This window comes from Cnephaeus nilssonii, assembly GCF_951640355.1.
Source record: "Cnephaeus nilssonii genome assembly, chromosome: 5".
NCBI classification, from domain to species: Eukaryota; Metazoa; Chordata; class Mammalia; order Chiroptera; family Vespertilionidae; genus Cnephaeus; species Cnephaeus nilssonii.
The window spans coordinates 34,288,957-34,309,296 of NC_137076.1; the positions used below are offsets into that span (position 1 = coordinate 34,288,957).

Sequence of the window (20,340 nt, forward strand, 5' to 3'; positions counted from 1 at the left end):
TGCTAATCTATTAAATAAATAATGGAGGGGATTAGTAGCCATTTATTAATAACTAGAGGCCCGATGCACAAATTCATGCACTGATGGAGTCGCTCAGCCTGGCCTGTGCCCTCTCACAATCCGGGACCCCTCAGGGGATGTTGGATAGCCTGTTTGGGCCTGATCCCCACAGGCCCAATCCAGACAGGAGGGCCCGATCCCAGCAGGCCTGATCCCTGCAGGCCCAATCCAGACAGGAGGGCCTGATCCCAGCAGGCCTGATCTCTGCAGGCCCAATCCCCACAGGCCCAATTCAGATAGGAGGCAGCCCGATCCTGTGCATTGAGCATCTGTTCCCTGGTGGTCAGTATGCATCCTAGCGACTGGTTGACCGGTCATTCGGTCACTTAGGCTTTCATATATATAGATAGATAGATGGCTGCTCACCCCCAGCAATGTGCATCATCTCTATCAGCAAAAAAAAAAAAGGCATAAACACACTATATCAGGTGTCCAGGAGAAGAGAGTTACTTCTAGGTGTTGACCTGGCTGCCCTAGGCAGGGTTGCTCCTTTCAACAGAGCCCAGGCCAGGATACACAGAAAAGGGCTGCAGTCATGCTTAATGGGGGAAAAAATAGCCCCAATTCAGTTTTTTTCGACTCAAACAACCTTGCTCTTCTTAGTCTTCTAGAAGAAACTAAGCCCTATACCTTTCACCATGATTGGCTTTCCTCTAATATTTTTCATCTGTGAATTCCAACTGCACCCATGGTTTGTCCTACAAAGACCAACAAGCAAAATAAAGTTCTAACAAAAAACAGAGGAGGACAAGTGTAAAGAGATCTGGATTGTGGGGGTATAGATAGAGATGAGGCCAAACACAGTGGTATTTAAATAAACACTAGTGAAATATAAAGCAGCTTTATTCAATAATATCTATTTTTTCCATTAATGGCCACCTCACCTTCCTGTTGGCATCGAGGCTAGAGGCTAGAATCTGTAGGGTTACTTTATATTCTGTTCTTTTATCCAGTTCTTCTGCAATGTAATTAGCTTCTCTCACCAACAGATTGGCTTTAACAATTTGTTCCCTTAGCCTCATCAGGCTGTTATTCAGTGTTGCTTCTCTTTAAAAAAAATAAAAAAAAATAGGGGGAGGGAGAGATAACCATCAAGCAGCACATGAGAATATTATACAGTACATGACATGTTAATGCCAAACTGCCAACCAAGCTTTACAACTGTCTTTCGCACACAGGGAATACATCACTGACACTGACCCATGCATGCGCTTGTATCTGGGCTATGTTATAAGCACTGGCTCTTGCTCGTGTAACACACAAGCCCTAGGATAGGGCAGTGCTTCCAAAACTTGACTGTGTACAAATCAACTGAGGATCTTGATAAACTGAAGATGTTGACTCAGTAGGTCTGTAGAGGGGCCTGAAATGCCCTATTTCTATCAATCTCTAGGTGACAGAGATGCTGCCAGTCTGCAGACCAAACTCTGAATAGCAAGAGGTTAGTTAAGTACAGTCTGTAACCACAAATAAGACATTTTAGTGCAATGCTAATTAGCCAGTATAGAGATCAAACTTGCAATCTGAATCTCATTAGCACCATGCTTTACCTACCTGAGCTAATCAGTCCAGATAACCACCTTTCTTTTTTTTTCCTTTTTTTAAAAAGCATCTACCCAAGTTCCAGAACCTAAAGTATAATACAATAATAGAGTGTAATTTCTAAACACAAATACTTGTTTATTCACATCCAAAACCATACAAACTAAAAACAGGGCAGCACCAAACATGGGTAGCTTTAAATAAGTCAATATAAATGGACAATTTCCCTTTTTTTTCCTCCAAAAATGAAAAAATAAAAAGATACTGCCAAGTGGTTCTTAGCTGTGCCACTCTCTTCTAATATGATTCTTTCTAAAGTAATATCTATATGTTTCCACTTTGTATCTTAACCTAGGTGTTATATGCATACAATGAAGGCCCAAGGCACCACCTACCTCTCTTCAGCCCACTGTCTCAATCGCTGCTGAGCACTGGGGGACTGGAAAGAAAACCTGTCCGAGCTGCGACAGTTTTGTTTCTCAGGAGACAGCCTTCTTCGTAGCTGCTCCAATTCATGCTCATACATAAGTCTCTGGCGCTCTAATGCGGATCGTTTTTCTTCTTCGTGCTGTTGTTCTACGCTGTTCAATATTGACTGCATTGGATCTAAACATGATTTTTAAAAAGGTAAATAATGAATAAAAGGTAAACTACACAACACAATCTATTTCAAGTATTATTCTATACTAAAGGACCAGTGCACGAAATTCGTGCACAGATGCAGTCCCTAGTCCTCGCCAGCGATCGAAGCGTGAGCATCTGGTGTGGAAGAGCAGGTCCTAGCTGACCTCTGGACCCTGGGCAGCACCTGGGCCCCTGGGCCCCCACACACCCCCCTCCACCTGAGTCACAGAACCTGAGTCCCCAAAGATGCAGTGAGCGCATCCGGATGCCACGGTCCGGGGTGCAGCGTGGCCTCTGGACCGCCCAGCGTTGCTGCACGAAAGCTGGGTGGACAGCGCGCTCTCTCCCGGCTGGCCTCGCAGACCAGCTCCTGCACGAACCCACGGGGAGCCCGAGTGGCCCCTGTGGTTCGGCCGGCTGCAGCCCAGCTCACCCAGAAGAGGCTGCACAGGTGTGGGGCAGGCTCCTGGCGGGCACCCAGCACCTGAGCATGGGGGCTTCCCCGGTACGCGAGCCCTGACATCCCAGGGGAGGGTAGCAGGGGGAGTGAGAGCGAGCTCAGTGGACACCCCACATTCTCACCACACCTCCATCCCCGTCACCCCTGCCCCCAGGTAGCCAGTGAGAGGTCGCAGTGAGTTGCCGACGCCCACCCTGTTCTGCGCTGCCTTATGGTTGTCAGCGCATGCCATAGCGAATGGTTGAACTCCTGGTCTCCCAGTCAAATTCCCGGTTGAACGACAGCCAAGGGGACAATTTACATATTAGGCTTTTATTATATAGGATTGTTGTCATCCTAATAAAAATAAGATTTTTAAAGAGAGTTTGGAATAAACTTAGCTTTCCTTGCTCTCAATTACTTATCTTCTGTTCTGTCAGATCTATGCCAAACTATCTTCCATACAGAAGAAGCAGATCTACATGTTCCACACGTAACCTAAGAGACCGTTTAATGCTCCAGAAATCCACTACAATAATGAGCCAGTGATAATCAAGCTTCAAACCTGAGAAATTCTATCAATGAGAACATAGTTTGCAGTGCTTTGTAGATCAAGGCAGATAGAATGCAAGTTTTTATAAATATAATAAATTAAAACCAAAGACAAAAAAAGGATAGCATAAGGAGAACAACTAAACAATTCCTTTTTAACATTTAAAGCATCTCAGTTATAAACATTTTTAACTCCACCAACTTTAAAAGAAACTGAGACCAAAGAGACAATTACCAGGAAAAAGAGGGAGGATGGGTGAAAAGAGGAAGGGGAATATAGTCAATAATATTGTGATAAGTTTGCGTGGTGACTAGAATTAGGGGATGTTCACACCGTAACGTGTAAAAATGTTGAATCACCATATTGTACACATGAAACTAATATAACCAATATAAGATGGTATACCAACTCTACTTAAATAAAAAAATTAATTCAATCTAAAAATAGATTCTAAAATGCACAACAGATCTGCTCACCATTATTAGCCAGAGCCTTCATGGTAACCTCCATCTGTGCATATTCATAGTTGAAGTTGATTTCACTGGATACCTCGCTGGAGGAGTCTCCGTCTACATCTAGCTGCTCAGAACTGGTATCATTTTTGATGGAGGTATCTTGTTCCTCGTCCTCTCGATCTACTTTCTTTTTCTTTTTAGGCAAATTCAATCTAGGGGAAAAAAGATCACTTTTAAAATAAAGATATACACATTCATTTCATTCATTAAATACTGGCATTTGCTAGAGGTCAAGGGGATACCATTTTAATACAAGGTGATTACTCAAGTTTATATTTGAGTAGTAGAAAGAAAACACACATATTAATGCAAATAATTACAACAGAGATATGATACAATGCCACATAACTATTACAAGCTAGGAGAAGTTATGAATGAAACAACAGAGGGATACACAAAATTTGTACAGTATTAGTTGTGAGGAATAAACTCTGAAAAGATCAAATTAACCAAAGTATGAAGGCTTTGAATACTAAGCTGAGCAATTTATACTTGATTTAGTTTGAGAAAAAAAAATACTTCCACACACTTTGTACCCCTCTACCCTTTCTTCAATAATCAAAATATCATCTGGCCTACCAGCAAAGGATCTTCACGAAATATAAGGAAAGTCAGTTTGATATCTGAAACACAATGACCAGTTACAGGAAGAGAAACAGACGGGGTTTTAATTTTATACAATATCCAGCTGCTTTTCCTTGCCAACACAACACCAATTTTGTATGAGAAACAATGTGTGCAGTCCCAGGTCTGCACACAGCCAGCCTCCCTCTCAGCCAAGAAGCAAATTCCAGCAAATGAGACCTAAGTGGAAGGTTGCTGGGCACCCGGAGAAGACTTCTGGAATGGTGTGGCCATCTTTAGACCATGAGAAATGTCAAGACGATGACAAGACTTCTGCCATGACATTTTTAAGGGGCTTAGCCAATGCCAACAGCCATTTTCCTTTGGACTTCTTGTTTTGTCAAAGAAATAAACTATTTAAGTCACTACAGTTAAGTTTGCTGCTAATTGCAGCTAAAAGTAATACAATTCCTATTTATAAAATTTTTAATAAACAGCCCTAACCGGTTTGGCTCAGTGGATAAAGCGTGGGCCTGCAGACTGAGGGGCCCAGGTTCGATTCCGGTCAAGGGCATGTACCTTGGTTGCGGGCACATCCCCAGTAGAAAGTGTGCAGGAGGCAGCTGAATCGATGTTTCTCTCTCATCGATGTTTCTAACTCTCTATCCCTCTCCCTTCTTCTCTGTAAAAAATCAATAAAATATATATTTTTAAAATTTTTAATAAACAACAAAAAAGATAAGCGTGTCAGAAAAAATTAATGAATTTTTATAGCAGATGGGAAAACAATCATCTTCCACTGAGAAATAAAAAGGAAAAAATCTGTAAGTAAACCATTTTTCCTGAGTGTATGTTTCATATGTTTCTTGGGCTACAAGCAAACACATATACAGCTGGGGCAAAAGTAGGTTTACAGTTGTTAGTACGCGAAACAGTTTATTCTTGTATTATTATTTATTATATTATTTTCCATAAGAACAATAGTACACCTACTTTTGCCCTACCATGAATATAGTATATAAATACACCTTTAGAAAATAAGTAAATGTTATACACTAAAATATATCATGTTTATGGAGTTATATTCACTTTTCAATATATTCTTCTATTTCAGAGTATAGTCTTCAATAATCCTCCTTAAGGGCCATGAATAATATCATACCTGAAGAAGTGGTTGTTTCCCCATAATATCCTGTCCCCATGGTGTAGCTGTATAGGACTGGACACGGAAGAGCCATTTACAAATGTTCTGTGGGGAGAAGAGGTCAAATATGTAAACAACAATTATCACATTTTCTCCTTTAATTTTCCAGGACCACAGAGATCTGGTTACTAGAAAAAATGAATTAATCAGTTCCCCAAAATAAAACCTGCCATTGGCGAATTTTATTATTTATATCTACTCTTTTGCTAATTTACCTAAAATGCTTATGGTACTAAGTACAATAATTATCCTCTGTTTTTCAAAGTTCTAAATTTGTTATATAACATTACAGCCAAAAATAGGAAGATTGTAGCAGTATACATTTTAATTAAAACAAGTATGTCCAATCTCGTGGATTAAAAAAGCCAGTCAACCAAGGGGACGCTAGAAGTAGCTACAGATATCAGTAATAAGAAATGAGAGCAATGTTAAATTCTTCTGTAACTGACCATAGCATAGAAAAACGTTCATATCCTGTCAATACATAGAAGATTTGTCAAGTCCACCTGACTGTTTACCTTGACAATGGAGTTAAACAGAAGAAATGATGGGTAGAAGGATATAAAATGAAGAATTTGGAGAGGGCAGGAAATAAATAGAAAATTATGCATACCGCTATAAAATTGGTATTCCTGGAATACCAGTGTCATCATGCCTCTCTCCTGCTGAATAACTCATTTGCTTAGATATAGGATAAAGCTCAAGTTCTTTTTTTGTTCTTTTTAAAAAATATATTCTTACTGATATCAGACAGGAAAGGAGAGGGAGAGAGAGATAGAAACATCAATGATGAGAATCATTGATTGGCTGCCTCCTGCAAGCCCCCTACTAGACATGTGCCCTTGACCAGAATTGAACCTGCGACCCTTCAGTCTGCAGGATGACACTCTATCCACCCAGCCAAGCCAGCTAGGGCTAAAGGTCAAGTTCTTTACCTTAACATTAAAGGTCCAACAAAAGGAAGCCCTCTTTATCTCCTCCTTTCCCTCTTCTAGTGAACTCTCAACTCCAGAAAACAAACAAACAAAAACCTTAGGTTTGGTCCACTAAAGATGGCTGACTCTTCCTCCAAAGCCAGGTTTATACCCATCCTACAAACTGAAATAGGGTTCCCATTCTTCTCCATCCCCCCAAATCTTACTCAGCTCTCAAAAGCCCAGTTTGGTTTATACTTCCCATGAAAGGCTGCCATCAAGCCTATAGTACCTTGCTTTCTTTAAGTTCCCAAAGCACTTTGCTGGCATTATACTGCTAGTTTTTGTTTGTTTGTTTTTTAATCAGATTTGTGGTTGTTTCCCTTTTCTGAAAAAAAGAATATTTTTATTGATTTCAGAAAGGAAGAAAAAGAAACATCAATGATGAAAGAGAATCATTGATCGGCTGCCTCCTGTATGTCCCCTACTGAGGATCTAGCCGGAAACCCAGGCATGTGCCATGAACCAGGAATTGAACCGGCAACCCTTCAGTGCACAGGACTATACCCAACCAACTGAGTCACACCAGCCAGGGCATATGTAGGCTTATTTTTAAAAGCTACAGCAGCCCGGCCAGCGTGGCTCAGTGGTTGAGTGTTGACCTATGAACCAAGAGGTCACAGTTCGATTCCCGGTCAGGGCACATGCCTGGATTGCGGGCCTGATCCCCAGTGTGGGGCGTGCAGGAGGCAACCGATCAATGATTCTTTCTCATCATTGATGTCTCTATCTCTCTCTCCCTTCTTCTCTGAAATCAATTAAAAAAAAAATAAGCTACGGAAGTTAAGCATGAATATAACAGTTCTCAAAGTACATTCTATGTGGGGTCTCCAACGATCAAAGCTATTTTATAAGGTAACTCTAACCTGCCCTTTTTCACTGTGTTGACATTTGTATTGGCAATGAACTAAAACTACTGATGTTTTAGCACAAATCAAGGAAGTGGCACCAAACATTACTTGTAGTCATTGGATCATTCACTGCTACACACTCACAATCTAAAAAAAAAAAAAAAAAATGTTTTGTTGCCCTGGCCGGGTTGTTCAGTTGGTTAGAGTGTCGTCCCATGCACCAAAGGGTTTCAGATGATGTGGAAGGCAACCAATCAATGCTTCTCTCTCTCTCTCTTCCTCTCACTCTTAAAATCAATTTTTAAAAATAATAAAATTAAAATTAAAAAACCTCATAGGTAGAAAAATTTCAGACATATGTCATAACAATGTCTTTACCAATACAGCTCCTAGGACAATGGAAACTAAGGAGAAAATAAATAAATTGAACTACATCAAAATAAAAAGCTTCTGAACAGCAAAAGAAACCATCAACAAAACAACAAGAAAGCCCACTGCATGGGAGAACATATTTGCCAATGTTATACCTGATAAGGGTTTAATCTCCAAAATTTATAGGGAACTCATACATCTTAACAAAAGGAAGATAAACAATCCAATCAAAAAATGGGCAAAGGACCTAAATAGACACTTTTCAAAAGAAGACATACAGAAGGCCAACAGACATGAAAACATGCTCAAAGTCACTAATCATCAAAGAGATGCAAATCAAAATGACAATGAGGTACCATTTCACAACTGTCAGAATGGTTATCATCAACTAATCAACAAATGACAAGTGCTGGCGAGGATATAGAGAAAAAGGAACCCTCATGCACTGCTGGTGGGAATGCAGACTGGTGCAGCCACTGTGGAAAACAGTATGGAGTTTCCTCAAAAAATTAAAAATGGAACTACCATTTGACCCAGTAATCCCACTTCTAGGACTATATCCCAAGAAATCAGAAACACCAATCAGAAAGGATATATGTACCTCTATGTTCACAGCAGCACAATTTACAATAGTTAAGATTTGGAAACAGCCTAAATGCCCATCAGCAGATGAGTGGATTAAAAAATTGTGGTACATCTACACAATGGAATACTACGCTGTTGTAAAAAAGAAAGAACTCTTACCATTTGCAACAGTATGGATGGACCTAGAGATCATTATGCTAAGCAAAATAAGCCAGTTGGAGAAAGATAAATATCACACGATCTCACTCATTTGTGGAATATAATGAACAACATAAACTGGTGAACAAAAATAGATCCAGAGACATAGAAGCATCGAACAGACTGTCAAACCTCAGAGGAAAGGCAGGGGAAGGTGCGGGGCAGAGGGGGGTAAGAGATCAATCAAAGGACTTGTATAAATGCATATAAGCATAACCAATGGACACAGACAGTAGGGGGGTGAGGACATGTGCTGGGGGGTGTGAGTGGCTGGGGAGAGGTCAATGGGGGGAAAAGGGGACATATGTAATACTTTAAACAATAAAGAATTAAAAATATATTTAAAAACAAAAAGAAATGTTTTGTTTGTGAATGTTCTTAACAAAGCAGTAAAAATTATGGCTTGTATGAAATCTTGACTCTTGGGTACACAACTTTTTAAACATAGATGACAAAATGAGAAGTACACAAAAAGCACTGCTTTAATGCATTCCAAAGTATGATGGCTGTCTGAGGCAAAGACATATACAAAGTGGTCTTTTGGCAGACATTTTCTTGAAAATAAACAAAGCCAGCCTTTCACTTCGAGGAAAACAACTGACAATACTTGTTGCCAACTGCAAAGTTCAAGCTCTCAAGTGAGTTTTGGAAAACTTGTGTCAACGTCCTCCAACTACAGACCATAGGAATATTCCTGTAGTTGAACAAGTTGGGTTTATTAGTCATGCGAAGGGAAAAGACACGCCTTAGGAAGCCTGGGGCATCAGTGAGAGGGTGTTGAGGACCTGTTGCAGGATTGGGGCTTTAGCTGGATGATCTGGTAGAGGGTGTAAGAAAGTGGGGGTTCTCTATACATGGGATGCTGTCAGAAAGCAGGAGTAAATTATACAATGAGCTGTTTTTAGAAATCTTACCTATATAGGGGAGACTAGAATGAGGATAAAGTTGTAATGAGTGAAGGAGTGGCTCACGTCAGCCAAGAGGAGATGTTTGTTATTTTGCGTGTGGCACAGTGACCTTGGCTTTTGTTTGCACTGAAACAAAATTATTATGTGGCCTGCTTTGTCTTACTTTATTATCACACAGAGTGACCTTGCCTGAGGGTGTATTCTGTGCGATTATTTAATAGGAAAATAGCATGCCCTAGAGCTGGGAGTGCCAGGCCAGCTTCCGCTCTTTTTTTTTTTTTTTAAATATACTTTTATTGACTTCAGAGAGAAAGGGAGAGAGAGACAGAAACATCAATGATGAGAGAGAATCATTGATCAACTGCCTCCTGCACGCCCCACACTGGGGATCAAGCTCATAACCCAGGCATGTGCCCTGACCGGGAATCGAACTGTGACCTGGTTCATAAGTCGATGCGCAACCACTGAGCCATGCCAGCCAGGCTTGCTCTTTCTTTTCTTTTCTCACCTATATCCTTCAGCAGGAGCTTGATAGCTTCCCAATAGAGAGACTTCCAAGATAAAATTAGTGATGATATTAATGATTTTTTTAATATCACATGATGAAATGGATCAAAATTCAGAAGATCAATATAAGTCAGTTAACCATCCTATATAATAAAAGCCCAGTGACTGAATAGCGGAATGACCAGAACGACCGGTCAACCAGTCGCTATGACACACACTGACCACCAGGGTGCAGACGCTCAACACAGAAGCTGCCCCCTGTCAGTGCGCTCCCACAGTGTGAGCGCCGTTCAGCTGACTGGGATGAGCGGCGTTTCCACAGCGGCTGATCCCCACAGGCCACGCCCCCCCACCAGTGCATGAATTTCATGCACTGGGCCTCTAGTCACCTATAAGTTAGACAGTTATATAACAGGATAGTTAACAGTTTCATAGCTAAGAAAACAAACTGACAAACATTTAATTTAATAATGGTATGCCTCTTAATTCATTCATTACTTACTGAGCACTTACTCACTAGTCTTATATTACGTGCTAAAGATAGAGAATGAAAAAAGGAAAGGTCCTTGTCTTCAAAGAGTTCTCAGTCCAATGGATTAATAAAGATTAACAGCCCATAAGAATACAACACAGAAACATAAGGTACACTGGGAATACATAATAGGGGCCCTTAATTTAGACCAAACAGGGAGTTTCCCAAAGTAGATAATGACAGAGCTTTACAAGTTAGCTGACCTAAGAAATGGCAGAGGCAGAAGAATAGGAGAAAGATAGGAGGGATGTAAGGAATCCTGTCTAATAAAAGAGTAATATGCAAATTGACCATCACTCCAATACACAAGATGGCTGCCCCCATGTGGTCAAAGATGGCTGCCCCCATGTGGACACAAGATGGCCAGCAGGGGAGGGCAGTTGGGAGGGACCAGGCCTGCAAGGGAGGGCAGTTGTTGGCGATCAAGCCTGCAGGGGAGGGCAGTTAGGGGTGACCAGGCCAGCAGAGGAGGGAAGTTGGGGGCAACCGGGCCTGCAGAGAAGGGCAGTTGGAGGGGACCCGGGCCTGCAGGGGAGGGCCATTGGGGGGGACCAGGCCTGCAGGGAAGGGCAGTTAGGGGTGACCAGGCTGGCAGGGGAACAGTTAGGCATCAATCAGGATGGCAGGGTAGTGGTTAGGGGGTGATCAGGCTGGCAGGCAGAAGCAGTTAGGGGCAATCAGGAAGGCAGGCAGGTGAGCAGTTGGGAGCCAGCAGTCCTGGATTGTGAGAGGGATGTCCGACTGCCCGTTTAGGCCCAATCCTACCCGGATCGGGCCTAAACGGGCAGTCGGACATCCCTTGAGGGGTCCCAGATTGGAGAGGGTGCAGGCTGGGCTGAAGGACGCCCCCCCCCCCACACACGAATTTCGTGCAACGGGCCTCTAGTTTTGTATAAAGAAGAATAGAAAGTCACCTGGCTGTACAGTGGATAGAGCAGGAAAAAGATTAGGGTGCTAGCAAGGGTTCTAGTCAAGATCTGATGAGGGCCTTATTTAAATAAGCTGCGGTAGTGGGTATAGAGAGGAAGGAATGGGTTTAAGAGAAATAAAAAAGTTAACATAAAGAATTTGGTAACTAACTGTGGGAGGCAGTTACTAGTAGACAGACATGAGCAGAGCAAAGATAATGGGCTAAGTACAGGGTGGAAAGCCTAGCAAAGGACAATTGTAGGGTGGGACCTGGTCCCCAGGGTGACCTTTTGTCCCCTAGCACAGTGGTCGGCAAACTGCGGCTCTCGAGCCACATGCGGCTCACAAGCCGCGGTTTGCTGCTCTGTTGACTAATGAGTTTGCCGACCACGGCCTTAGGGAAAAACACTTAAAAAACATTTTAATAATGTACTAATGTCTTTAACCTGAAGACAAAACTTCTGGGTAAGGGTAATGCCTTATGCAGTGGTCGGCAAACTCATTAGTCAACAGAGCCACAGTTTGCCGACCACTGCCCTAGCATATCGCTGGTCATGCAGTTTGGAACCCCTGACCTTTCCTCCCTAGAGATAACATCAAGACCTCAGTTTTATTTCAGCTCCAAGCCCAGAAAAGCAGCAAAACCAGACAAGCAACACTACAATCAAGGCTGACCTCAGGACCAGCTGCATTGAATAATGACCTCCTGCCCTGGTGCCAAGCAATCAATCAATGGAGACCCTGACCCTGAAAAGACACACCTGGAAAGCTGCTGAATATTCTATTGAGATCTTCCCCTAGAACAGTGATGGCGAACCTATGACACGCATGTCAGCACTGACACGCGTAGCCATTTCTGATGACATGCTAAGGCGGCCGCATGCCGAGGATGAAACATTTGCTGCTCTTGAGGATGAAACATTTGCGAAATAATGTTTTTTCCTCAAAGTGACACACTACCCGAGTTATGCTCAGTTTTTTGGCGAAGTTTGACACACCAAGCTCAAAAGGTTGCCCATCACTGCCCTAGAACTTCCCCTAAAATCTCCACCCTTAAAACCTTAGAAAGGAGAACCCAGCTGCTCTCCCTCTCCTGAGCCCGCCCATGCCTTTGCCTTTCCCTTCATCCTCCCCTGCCTCTCCCCCTCCCACTTCCCCAGGTGTGTTACCATTACCTTCCTCACTCCCAAGTTCCTAGAGCTCTTCCTTTGCCTCTAAAACTTATTTCCTAAGCCCATTTCCTCTACGAATTACTTCTTCTACCTCTGTGATTTTCCAAATAAATATTTTCTTATAGTTTGAGTCTTGGCTGTGAATTCTTTCCTAGCCAGAACTCAAGTACTGAGGTTGCTGAACCCAGGTCTGGTGTAACTCCTGATGCCCTTCCTGCCACCTACAATATTACTGGATATCTTCATTAAGTGAACTTAAAAGCAAACCAAGGCTAAATGTCCTGCAACTGGTGTACTTTCTTCCTCTTAAAAATTATTGTGACGTTAACACTAATTCAAGTACATTACCTGGTGTTCCTTTGAGGAGTCAGGATAACCTGGCCTTCTGGCGTGATGTCTATAATACAGTGTTCAGGAAGAATTCCCATGCCACACAGCTGGATATCTTGGGAATTTGCTGAACCTATCAATGTATGTTCCTACAAAGGAATCAAATTCACTGATTAATACCATATTCTTACATGTATACAAAGTGAAATAATCTACTCTGAGCCCTCTTATATTAATTAATCCATTACCTTAGTTAAGAGATTTTTAAAGCAAATGGAACAGTGGGGAATTTCTGGCTTTCTCTGAAAATAATTTGATAAGTTCTATTTCCTTTAAGGAATAATACACTGAGTTGAGTTATACCTTTTAAACTGAAAACTATAGTTTTATATTATTACCTCTACTATAATCATTATTTTCCATTGCAACCTTTTGTTGTTGTTGTTAATCCTCACTCGAGAAAATGTTTCCTTTGATTTTTAGAGAGAGCAAAAGGGAGAGAGGAAGAGAGAGAGAAACATCCATATGAGAGAGACACATCAATTGAACCTAAAACCCAGGTACGTGCCCTTGACCAGGAATCAAACCCTCAACCCTTTGATCCACAGGCCAACACTCTAACCACTGAGCAAAACTCCAGAGCTCCAATGCAATCTTGGTTCCAAATATTTTATGCTACTCTCAGAGCATGAGCCACGGGCCAAGGATGTACCAAAAATATTGGTCTGAAAACTACAGGTACTTGAACTGCAAACCACTTACCTGATCTCAATTAAGATAAGTCAACTATAAAGATAAAATGTTATTCAAATGTAAGAAACTAAAAAGACTAAAATTATTTTATGAATCACATAGTCTCTTTAAACCTCATAAGAGATATGACAGATGTGTTTTTTTTTTTACCATAGACCCCCCCAATTACTCAATTCTCTACACTCTAATCACCAGCCTCACTTTTTGGCAGGTTACTAAGAAAGGGGGAAAGGGGCGTGGAGGGTGCGGGAAGAGACTGAACAAAAATCATACACCTATGGATGAGGACAGTGGGGAGGGGGGTAAGGGCAGAGGGTGGAGTAGAAACTGGGTGGAGGGGAGCTATGGGAGGGAAAAAGAGGAACAACTGTAATAATCTGAACAATAAAGATTTATTTTAAAAAAACACTGATGAATAAAATAGAACCAGCCCTAACTGTCTTGGCTCAGTGGCTAGAGCATTGGCCTGCGGACTGAAGGGTCCCAGGTTCAATTCCGGTCAAGGGCACGTACCTTGGTTGCAGGTCGGGGGAGCATCCCAGAGGCAACCAATTGGTGTGTCGCTCTCACATTGGTATTTCTCTCTGTCTCTCCCTCTCCCTTCCACTCTCTTTAAAAATCAATGGAAAAAATATCCTCAGGTGAGGATTAAAAAAAAAAAAAAAAAAAAACAGAACCAGAGGAATAGAAACGTGGAACAGACTGAAGAATCTCAGAGGGAAGGGGGAGGTGAGCGGGAAGAGATTAACCAAAGAACTTATATGCATATATGTATAACCTGTGGACACAGACAATAGGGTGATGAAGGCCTGGGGTGGGGCGGGAACCATGTGGAGGGAAGCAATGGGGGTAAAAAGGGCCGGGACATCTGTAATAATCTCAACAATAAAGATTTTTTTTAATTATCAGAGATAAGATATTAAATCAAACATGTACTTGTCTAGTCCAAATTCTAAAAAAAAATTATATTTTTCAACAAACATATTGAGCACCTATTTTGAGCTGAGCACTGAGCCACTAGAGCCAAAAAACAGGGGAGGTCCTAATTATAGAGCTTATATAAATGACTATTTAAATATCTCATTTAGGGTTATAATCTATCCTAATTTGGATGATGATTTGCTGAAATCTCAAATATTAAGTTCTAAAACTCCATTCTGCCAAAGCTTTTACTCTTTGATGTTTAAACAAGTTAAACATTAAGCTTTTTTGATAAGTTCTTCCTATAGTGCTCTAAACACTGCAATAAAAATACCAATGAGGAAAAATATTAACTTATCATAGGTTGGTATAGAAGTTTATCTAGTCAATAACTAAATTCTGTGAAGGTACAAGGTAATTAAAATAAGATAAAAGTTAATCAGGAATAGGTTTTTAGTCTCTACGAGATATATGAGTATAATTAATGACTCTTTAAAAATACTAATTTTAGGGAGCATTTGAGATCATGCTCCTTGGCATATGTTGTCAGTTTGGTTCAAAAATAAACTCATAAAAATTCAAAAATAAAAAATACTAGTTTTAGGAAAACCTTTGGCAAACACAAAATATTATATTTTTAAATCTCTGAAACAATAAAAAATAGAAATGGCTTTTTAACCTTTCTTCATTTAAATTTAATTTCACTGGAGATGATTAGTTAACTATTCTATGAATTTACTGGACCTTGCTTCCTTTATGAATGTACTTCCTATGTGGCTTTTTTGAGACTCTCCCTTTGATCAACTAAGTGCTAAAGGGTGGGGGAATAAAGAAGAAGAGAGACAGGACATATTCACTGGTGACATATCACAGGGTGGCTTTTCCTGTCCTGCAATCAGGGAAAGTAGCATATTAGCATAGTCTGTGCGGTCCCTCAACCTTAGCAGTATTCTCAATTTCTGAAGGGAAAAGTAAGCAAATGCCAGGGATAATGAGCAAAAAAGTTTTTGTTACTCTTTATATATCTAAATAATCAAAACTCTTTAATAGCCCAGTCTGTGTGGCTCAACCAGTTCAAGAATGGTGATTGCGCCTCAACCCACACACCAGGAGGTTTCCAGTTGGATTTAGGGTCAGGGCACATGACTCAATCCCCAGCTGGGGGTGTGCAGGAGGTAGCTGATCAATGTTGATGCTTCATTCTCATCCATGTTTCTCTCTCTGTGTCTCTCCCTTCCTCTCTAAAATTAATAAAAACATTTTTTTAAATTCTTTAACAAAGAACTCACTCTTGCTTAACATAACCAAGACTCTGAAGACAGCTTTTCTGAAATGGAGGTAGAAGAAAGAAAAGGTACCAGTATCTGCCTCTTTTATATTCAAATACTAAAATAGATGAGCCAAACTGCTGCCATCCAAGAACTTCTAACATGTCACAACTTCTTATTCATCTTGGGTTCCTTGAAGCCTGGTACACAGCTCCATAAACACTGAATGGCAGCTGCCCCTGCCATTCTGATCACCTCAATTAGTGACTGGCAAAGATAGCAACATGGAGTTTTCTGTCAATGGGAGCTATGCTATGGGGTCAACATGTGCTTTGAAGCTTCTACTAAATCACTGGTACAAATCCTTATCAAGTGTGCATATGTATAATATGCCTCAAATCCTTCAGAATCGCCCTTGCTTTCCCAGCCATTGATAGTTGACTTGCGTGTATGGTGTCAGAGGGGTACGAGGCTTTTTGGGTGATCATTTTATAAGTTATATAAATGTCCATTCTCTGTTGTACACCTGAAATTAATATAATATTGTATGTCAACTGTAATTGAAAAATTTAAAAATTACTTTATGAAATAGCTGACTTGTGAAAAGAGTAGACCCAGAACTACATAAGCAAAATAGCTCCCTGAAAGATTTGGTGGATGATTCAGAGGCATGATTGGACTCAATCACACTATGATCCCATTTCTATAATTTAAAAATACGTTATCAGTATAAATCCATACACATACATATGGGGATAGACCCAGAGGATATAGATAAAAATACCTAATATTAACTATGAACATCGCTGCATGTTTGAATTAGGAAGGTAACTACCACCCCCTTCTTTTTCTGATATGTCTTCATAAAGCTTTTTAAGGGGGCTGGGGGGGGGGGAGTATATTACTACCATAATGTTTGTAAAGTGAGGGAAGCAGCTCTTCCCTCTAGAAGCTTGGCTCATGCTGGAATGAATCTCCAAGTTGACCTCAGATCTCAGGCAGGTCTTGCTTTGCATGTGAGCACAGGACATAAAAATAACTGTGCAAGGAGATCTTACTAATCAATGGGAAAAGTTGCAATTATCCTATGACCTTTAAAAATGTCTATAAAAACATTAAGAATTCTCTTATTGCTATAATGTATAGATAAATGAAAAACTAGTGAAACATTTATTTAGAATGCTGCACTGAAATTTAAAGCATTTTATATTTCTTTGTATAAAGCTTATCTAGAGTTGTCTGAACAGTGCTTGCCCTCTTCTCAACACATAACTTACAATACGGAGTGAGCTTATGGTCCATGCGCTGGCAAACTGTCATACTCCTTTCTAAACTTCGATCATTTTATCCTTTGTGCTTTCAATGTTGCAAAATATCTATGGGAGTTCCTTATCTAAGTGTTGTCTAGCATACTCCCTTGAGACATCTTTATCCTTATCATCACAACCACTTTCACTATTTACCACGATAATTTCGCCCTCACTTTGTTCCTCTGGCCGTGCATCTAGAATCTCATGAGTGGGGGCAGTGCCAACATTATTTACTAAATCATGGCAACTAGAATTTACCTCACCTCTGCCAGTTCTGGACAGAACAAATAAATGGAAGATACTGTTCTGGAAGAGAACCATACAACTTGGAACTAGAAAGAACATTAGAGGTATTTTAATCCAGCGCCCTCATTTTACAAGTGGGATGCCCAGAGATGTGAAGTTATCTGCCCAGCATCTCAAATGACTTGAGAATTTGAAAGCAAAAAAACACAAAATACACAGTCTCCGAATGCCTCCGTCCCACATCACGGTACAGCTTTACTGAAGCAAAAGCTGTTCTTGGACTGAGATCATCCTTTTGAATGTGCTTGGTCATGAATATACTCTCGTCATGGGGTTGGCTTGGACAGTGAAGAAATCCACCCTACCTCAAATCCTGCCAAGACAGGGTTCACCACACAGTCTGAAACAGAATCCCAGCACCTCCATACAAGGAGGTCAGAAATATTTTGACTACCCTCCAAAAGCCTTTAAATCGTTTCTTTGTTTAACTTTTTAGTTAAGGAACAGATATGAATCAGTTTTTTTCTTGGGTGTCTGTGTTTGTGTTTTCCAATTTGAAATTCGCCACATCAGAAAGAATTTGTAGTTCTGAGAAGTAAAAAGGGCAGAACATTTCAAGTCCTGTTCTAATATTGCATCTCTCCTAAAGCATGTGAATATCTACAGCTGACATTCTAACAAAATGCTGCCAACACTGTCTAGAAGCACATTAAGTGATGTGATAATACATCATATATTTTTAATTGATTTTTTGAGAGAGAGGAAGGTAGAGGGAGAAAGAGAAACATCGATGTGAGAGCGAAACATCAATTGGCTGCCTCTTGCATGTCCCCCTACAGGGAATTGAGCCTCAATCCGGGCATGTGCCCTGACCAGGAATCAAACCAGCAATCTTTCTATGCATGGGATGATGCCCAACCAAATGAGCCACACTGGCCAGGGCTTAAAATTTTTTAAATTGATTTTTAGAGAGAAAGGAAGTGAGAGAAAAAATACATCATATTTTTTCAGTAGACGAAGGAATCAGTTTTAAGTCATTCCTTCAGTAGACAATATGCATAAGGTACCACAGAGACTATCAAATGTGAAAATGATCTGTATAGTGCTTCTGTTTATACAGAGCTTCCATATATACAATTTCATTTAATCCTCTCAGGAACTCTGTGAGGTAGCCAGAGAAAACTTCCATTTATAGAGGAAACATCTGCAGTGGATGGCAAAGGACTTGAGATCAGACTTCTGTTAAATAGTAATATGGACTAGAAACACAGTGTTGCTCCCACTGCAGCAAAGTACCTGATAACCACACGATTGTATGTATCAAAGACATGATTTAACCACAGTTATCATACCAGTAATAAAACATGGTATTCAAAATTACACCACGCAGTTATCCCAGGATATCTTTGATAAAAACTGGGAAACTAGCCAATACGTCATGAATTATTTAGTCTCTTTGGAAATGAAACCACACAATTCTATAATTTTAAAGCAGTTTCCAACTTTACCAGTTCATTACCTTTACTTTCCTAGTCACCTTAGTTATAAAACCACATATATTATGAGGAGGGAAATTTTCCTCCTAATATTTATTAACCAATTAGAATCATATAGTCCATTATATAACTCACACTCTGGGCTTGATAAAAACAATTTGGGGTCACTCCTCATGATTTATGTAATCTCAGGATTCATAAATTTATCTTTTGTCTTCTTCCTGATGTGTCCCACTATTTATAGCTTTCAATGTACATCAGTATTTGTTTTATTCCTATTCCACTCTCCGACCCTTCCAGTCTCTAAGTGACCTATTCTCTCTTTTTTTATAAGTTGATAATTCAAATTTTTAAATTTTGCTAAGAGTTACTGGAAACACAACTTTCATATCAAGTGATCCTATGAATATAACTTCCTTCAAAGATTTCCTCTTGTAAGCTAACAAAACACTCACACAAAGGCGTGCTTCATATAAACCACAAAAGGTTCAGTCTACTAATGAATCAGTTTTAAGTCATTCCTTAAGCTTTAAAGTTATCTATTTAACTCTGGTATAAATCAAATTAAAGAATAATAGCTAAGCTACTTAATTTGTTAGAAAGAATATCATTTTTTATATTACGAGGTTGAATGACATCACTCAAAAACCAAAAAGGGAAACTATTCCAGAAACCCAAGATTTTTCTACACTTCAGCTTTTTCAAATAAAAACAATTGGCTAATTCATTATTTTGAATAAGCATAGTTCTCCAACTTAAAAAAAAAAAATGCTGTGAAACACTGTTCTATTTCGTGACAGGAAACAGTAGCAAAGCCCATTACTTCACCTTTAAATAGTAAACCAGAAGTTCATTCAAAGCAGGATCAGCATTCAGATTAACAAGGAAACATTTATCATCCCCGACTTTAATTCCAGAAGATTGAAGAGATATTCCAAGACTCTCAAGTTGTTTCTGCCGCTCCTGTAAAGGTATTAGAGAAGTATTAATTCCATAGCTATTGATGCAGTGAGATATAAAGGATCTTATATTAGAGTAATTATTGAATAACCTTATAAGTCAAATATGTTAACTTAGAACATGGCATTATAGATTACGAGGGCCTGGTGCACGCATTCGTGCACCAGTGGGGTCCCTCGGCCTGGCCTGTGCCCTCTTACAATCCGGGACCCCTCAGGGGATGTCAGAGAGCCAGTTTCAGTCCGATCCCCACAGGCCAGGCCGAGGGACCTCACCGGTGCATGAATCCGTACACCAGGCCTCTAGTATGCATATAAGCTCTTTGGTTAATCTCTTCCCACCCTCCCTCCCCACTCCCATCTGAGATTCATCAGTCTGTTCCATGTTTCTATGCCTGTGCATTGAGCATCTGCCCCCTAGTGGTCATTGCATGTCATAGGTACCGAATGGTCAGCTGGTTGCTTAGGCTTTTATATATATATATATATATATAGATTGCATTTTTTTCTCTTTCCGAACTATGTAATGCTATTTTACTTTATTAATT

General features: G+C 40.4%; 1 protein-coding gene across 2 annotated transcripts in view; it reads right to left on the bottom strand.

Annotated features, from left to right (window-relative positions):
* The window catches only part of KIF13B (kinesin family member 13B), a 205,586-nt gene that overhangs the window by 78,972 nt on the left and 106,274 nt on the right, over nt 1-20,340 (bottom strand). For both annotated transcript variants that reach the window (XM_079772493.1, XM_079772492.1), the window contains exons 13-18: nt 19,662-19,796; nt 12,858-12,988; nt 5,460-5,546; nt 3,695-3,885; nt 1,998-2,208; nt 945-1,107 (exon numbers count right to left, since the gene is read on the bottom strand). In XM_079772493.1, coding sequence (XP_079628619.1) covers nt 945-1,107; nt 1,998-2,208; nt 3,695-3,885; nt 5,460-5,546; nt 12,858-12,988; nt 19,662-19,796 — 918 coding nt within the window. The remainder of the gene's footprint in view (nt 1-944; nt 1,108-1,997; nt 2,209-3,694; nt 3,886-5,459; nt 5,547-12,857; nt 12,989-19,661; nt 19,797-20,340) is intronic.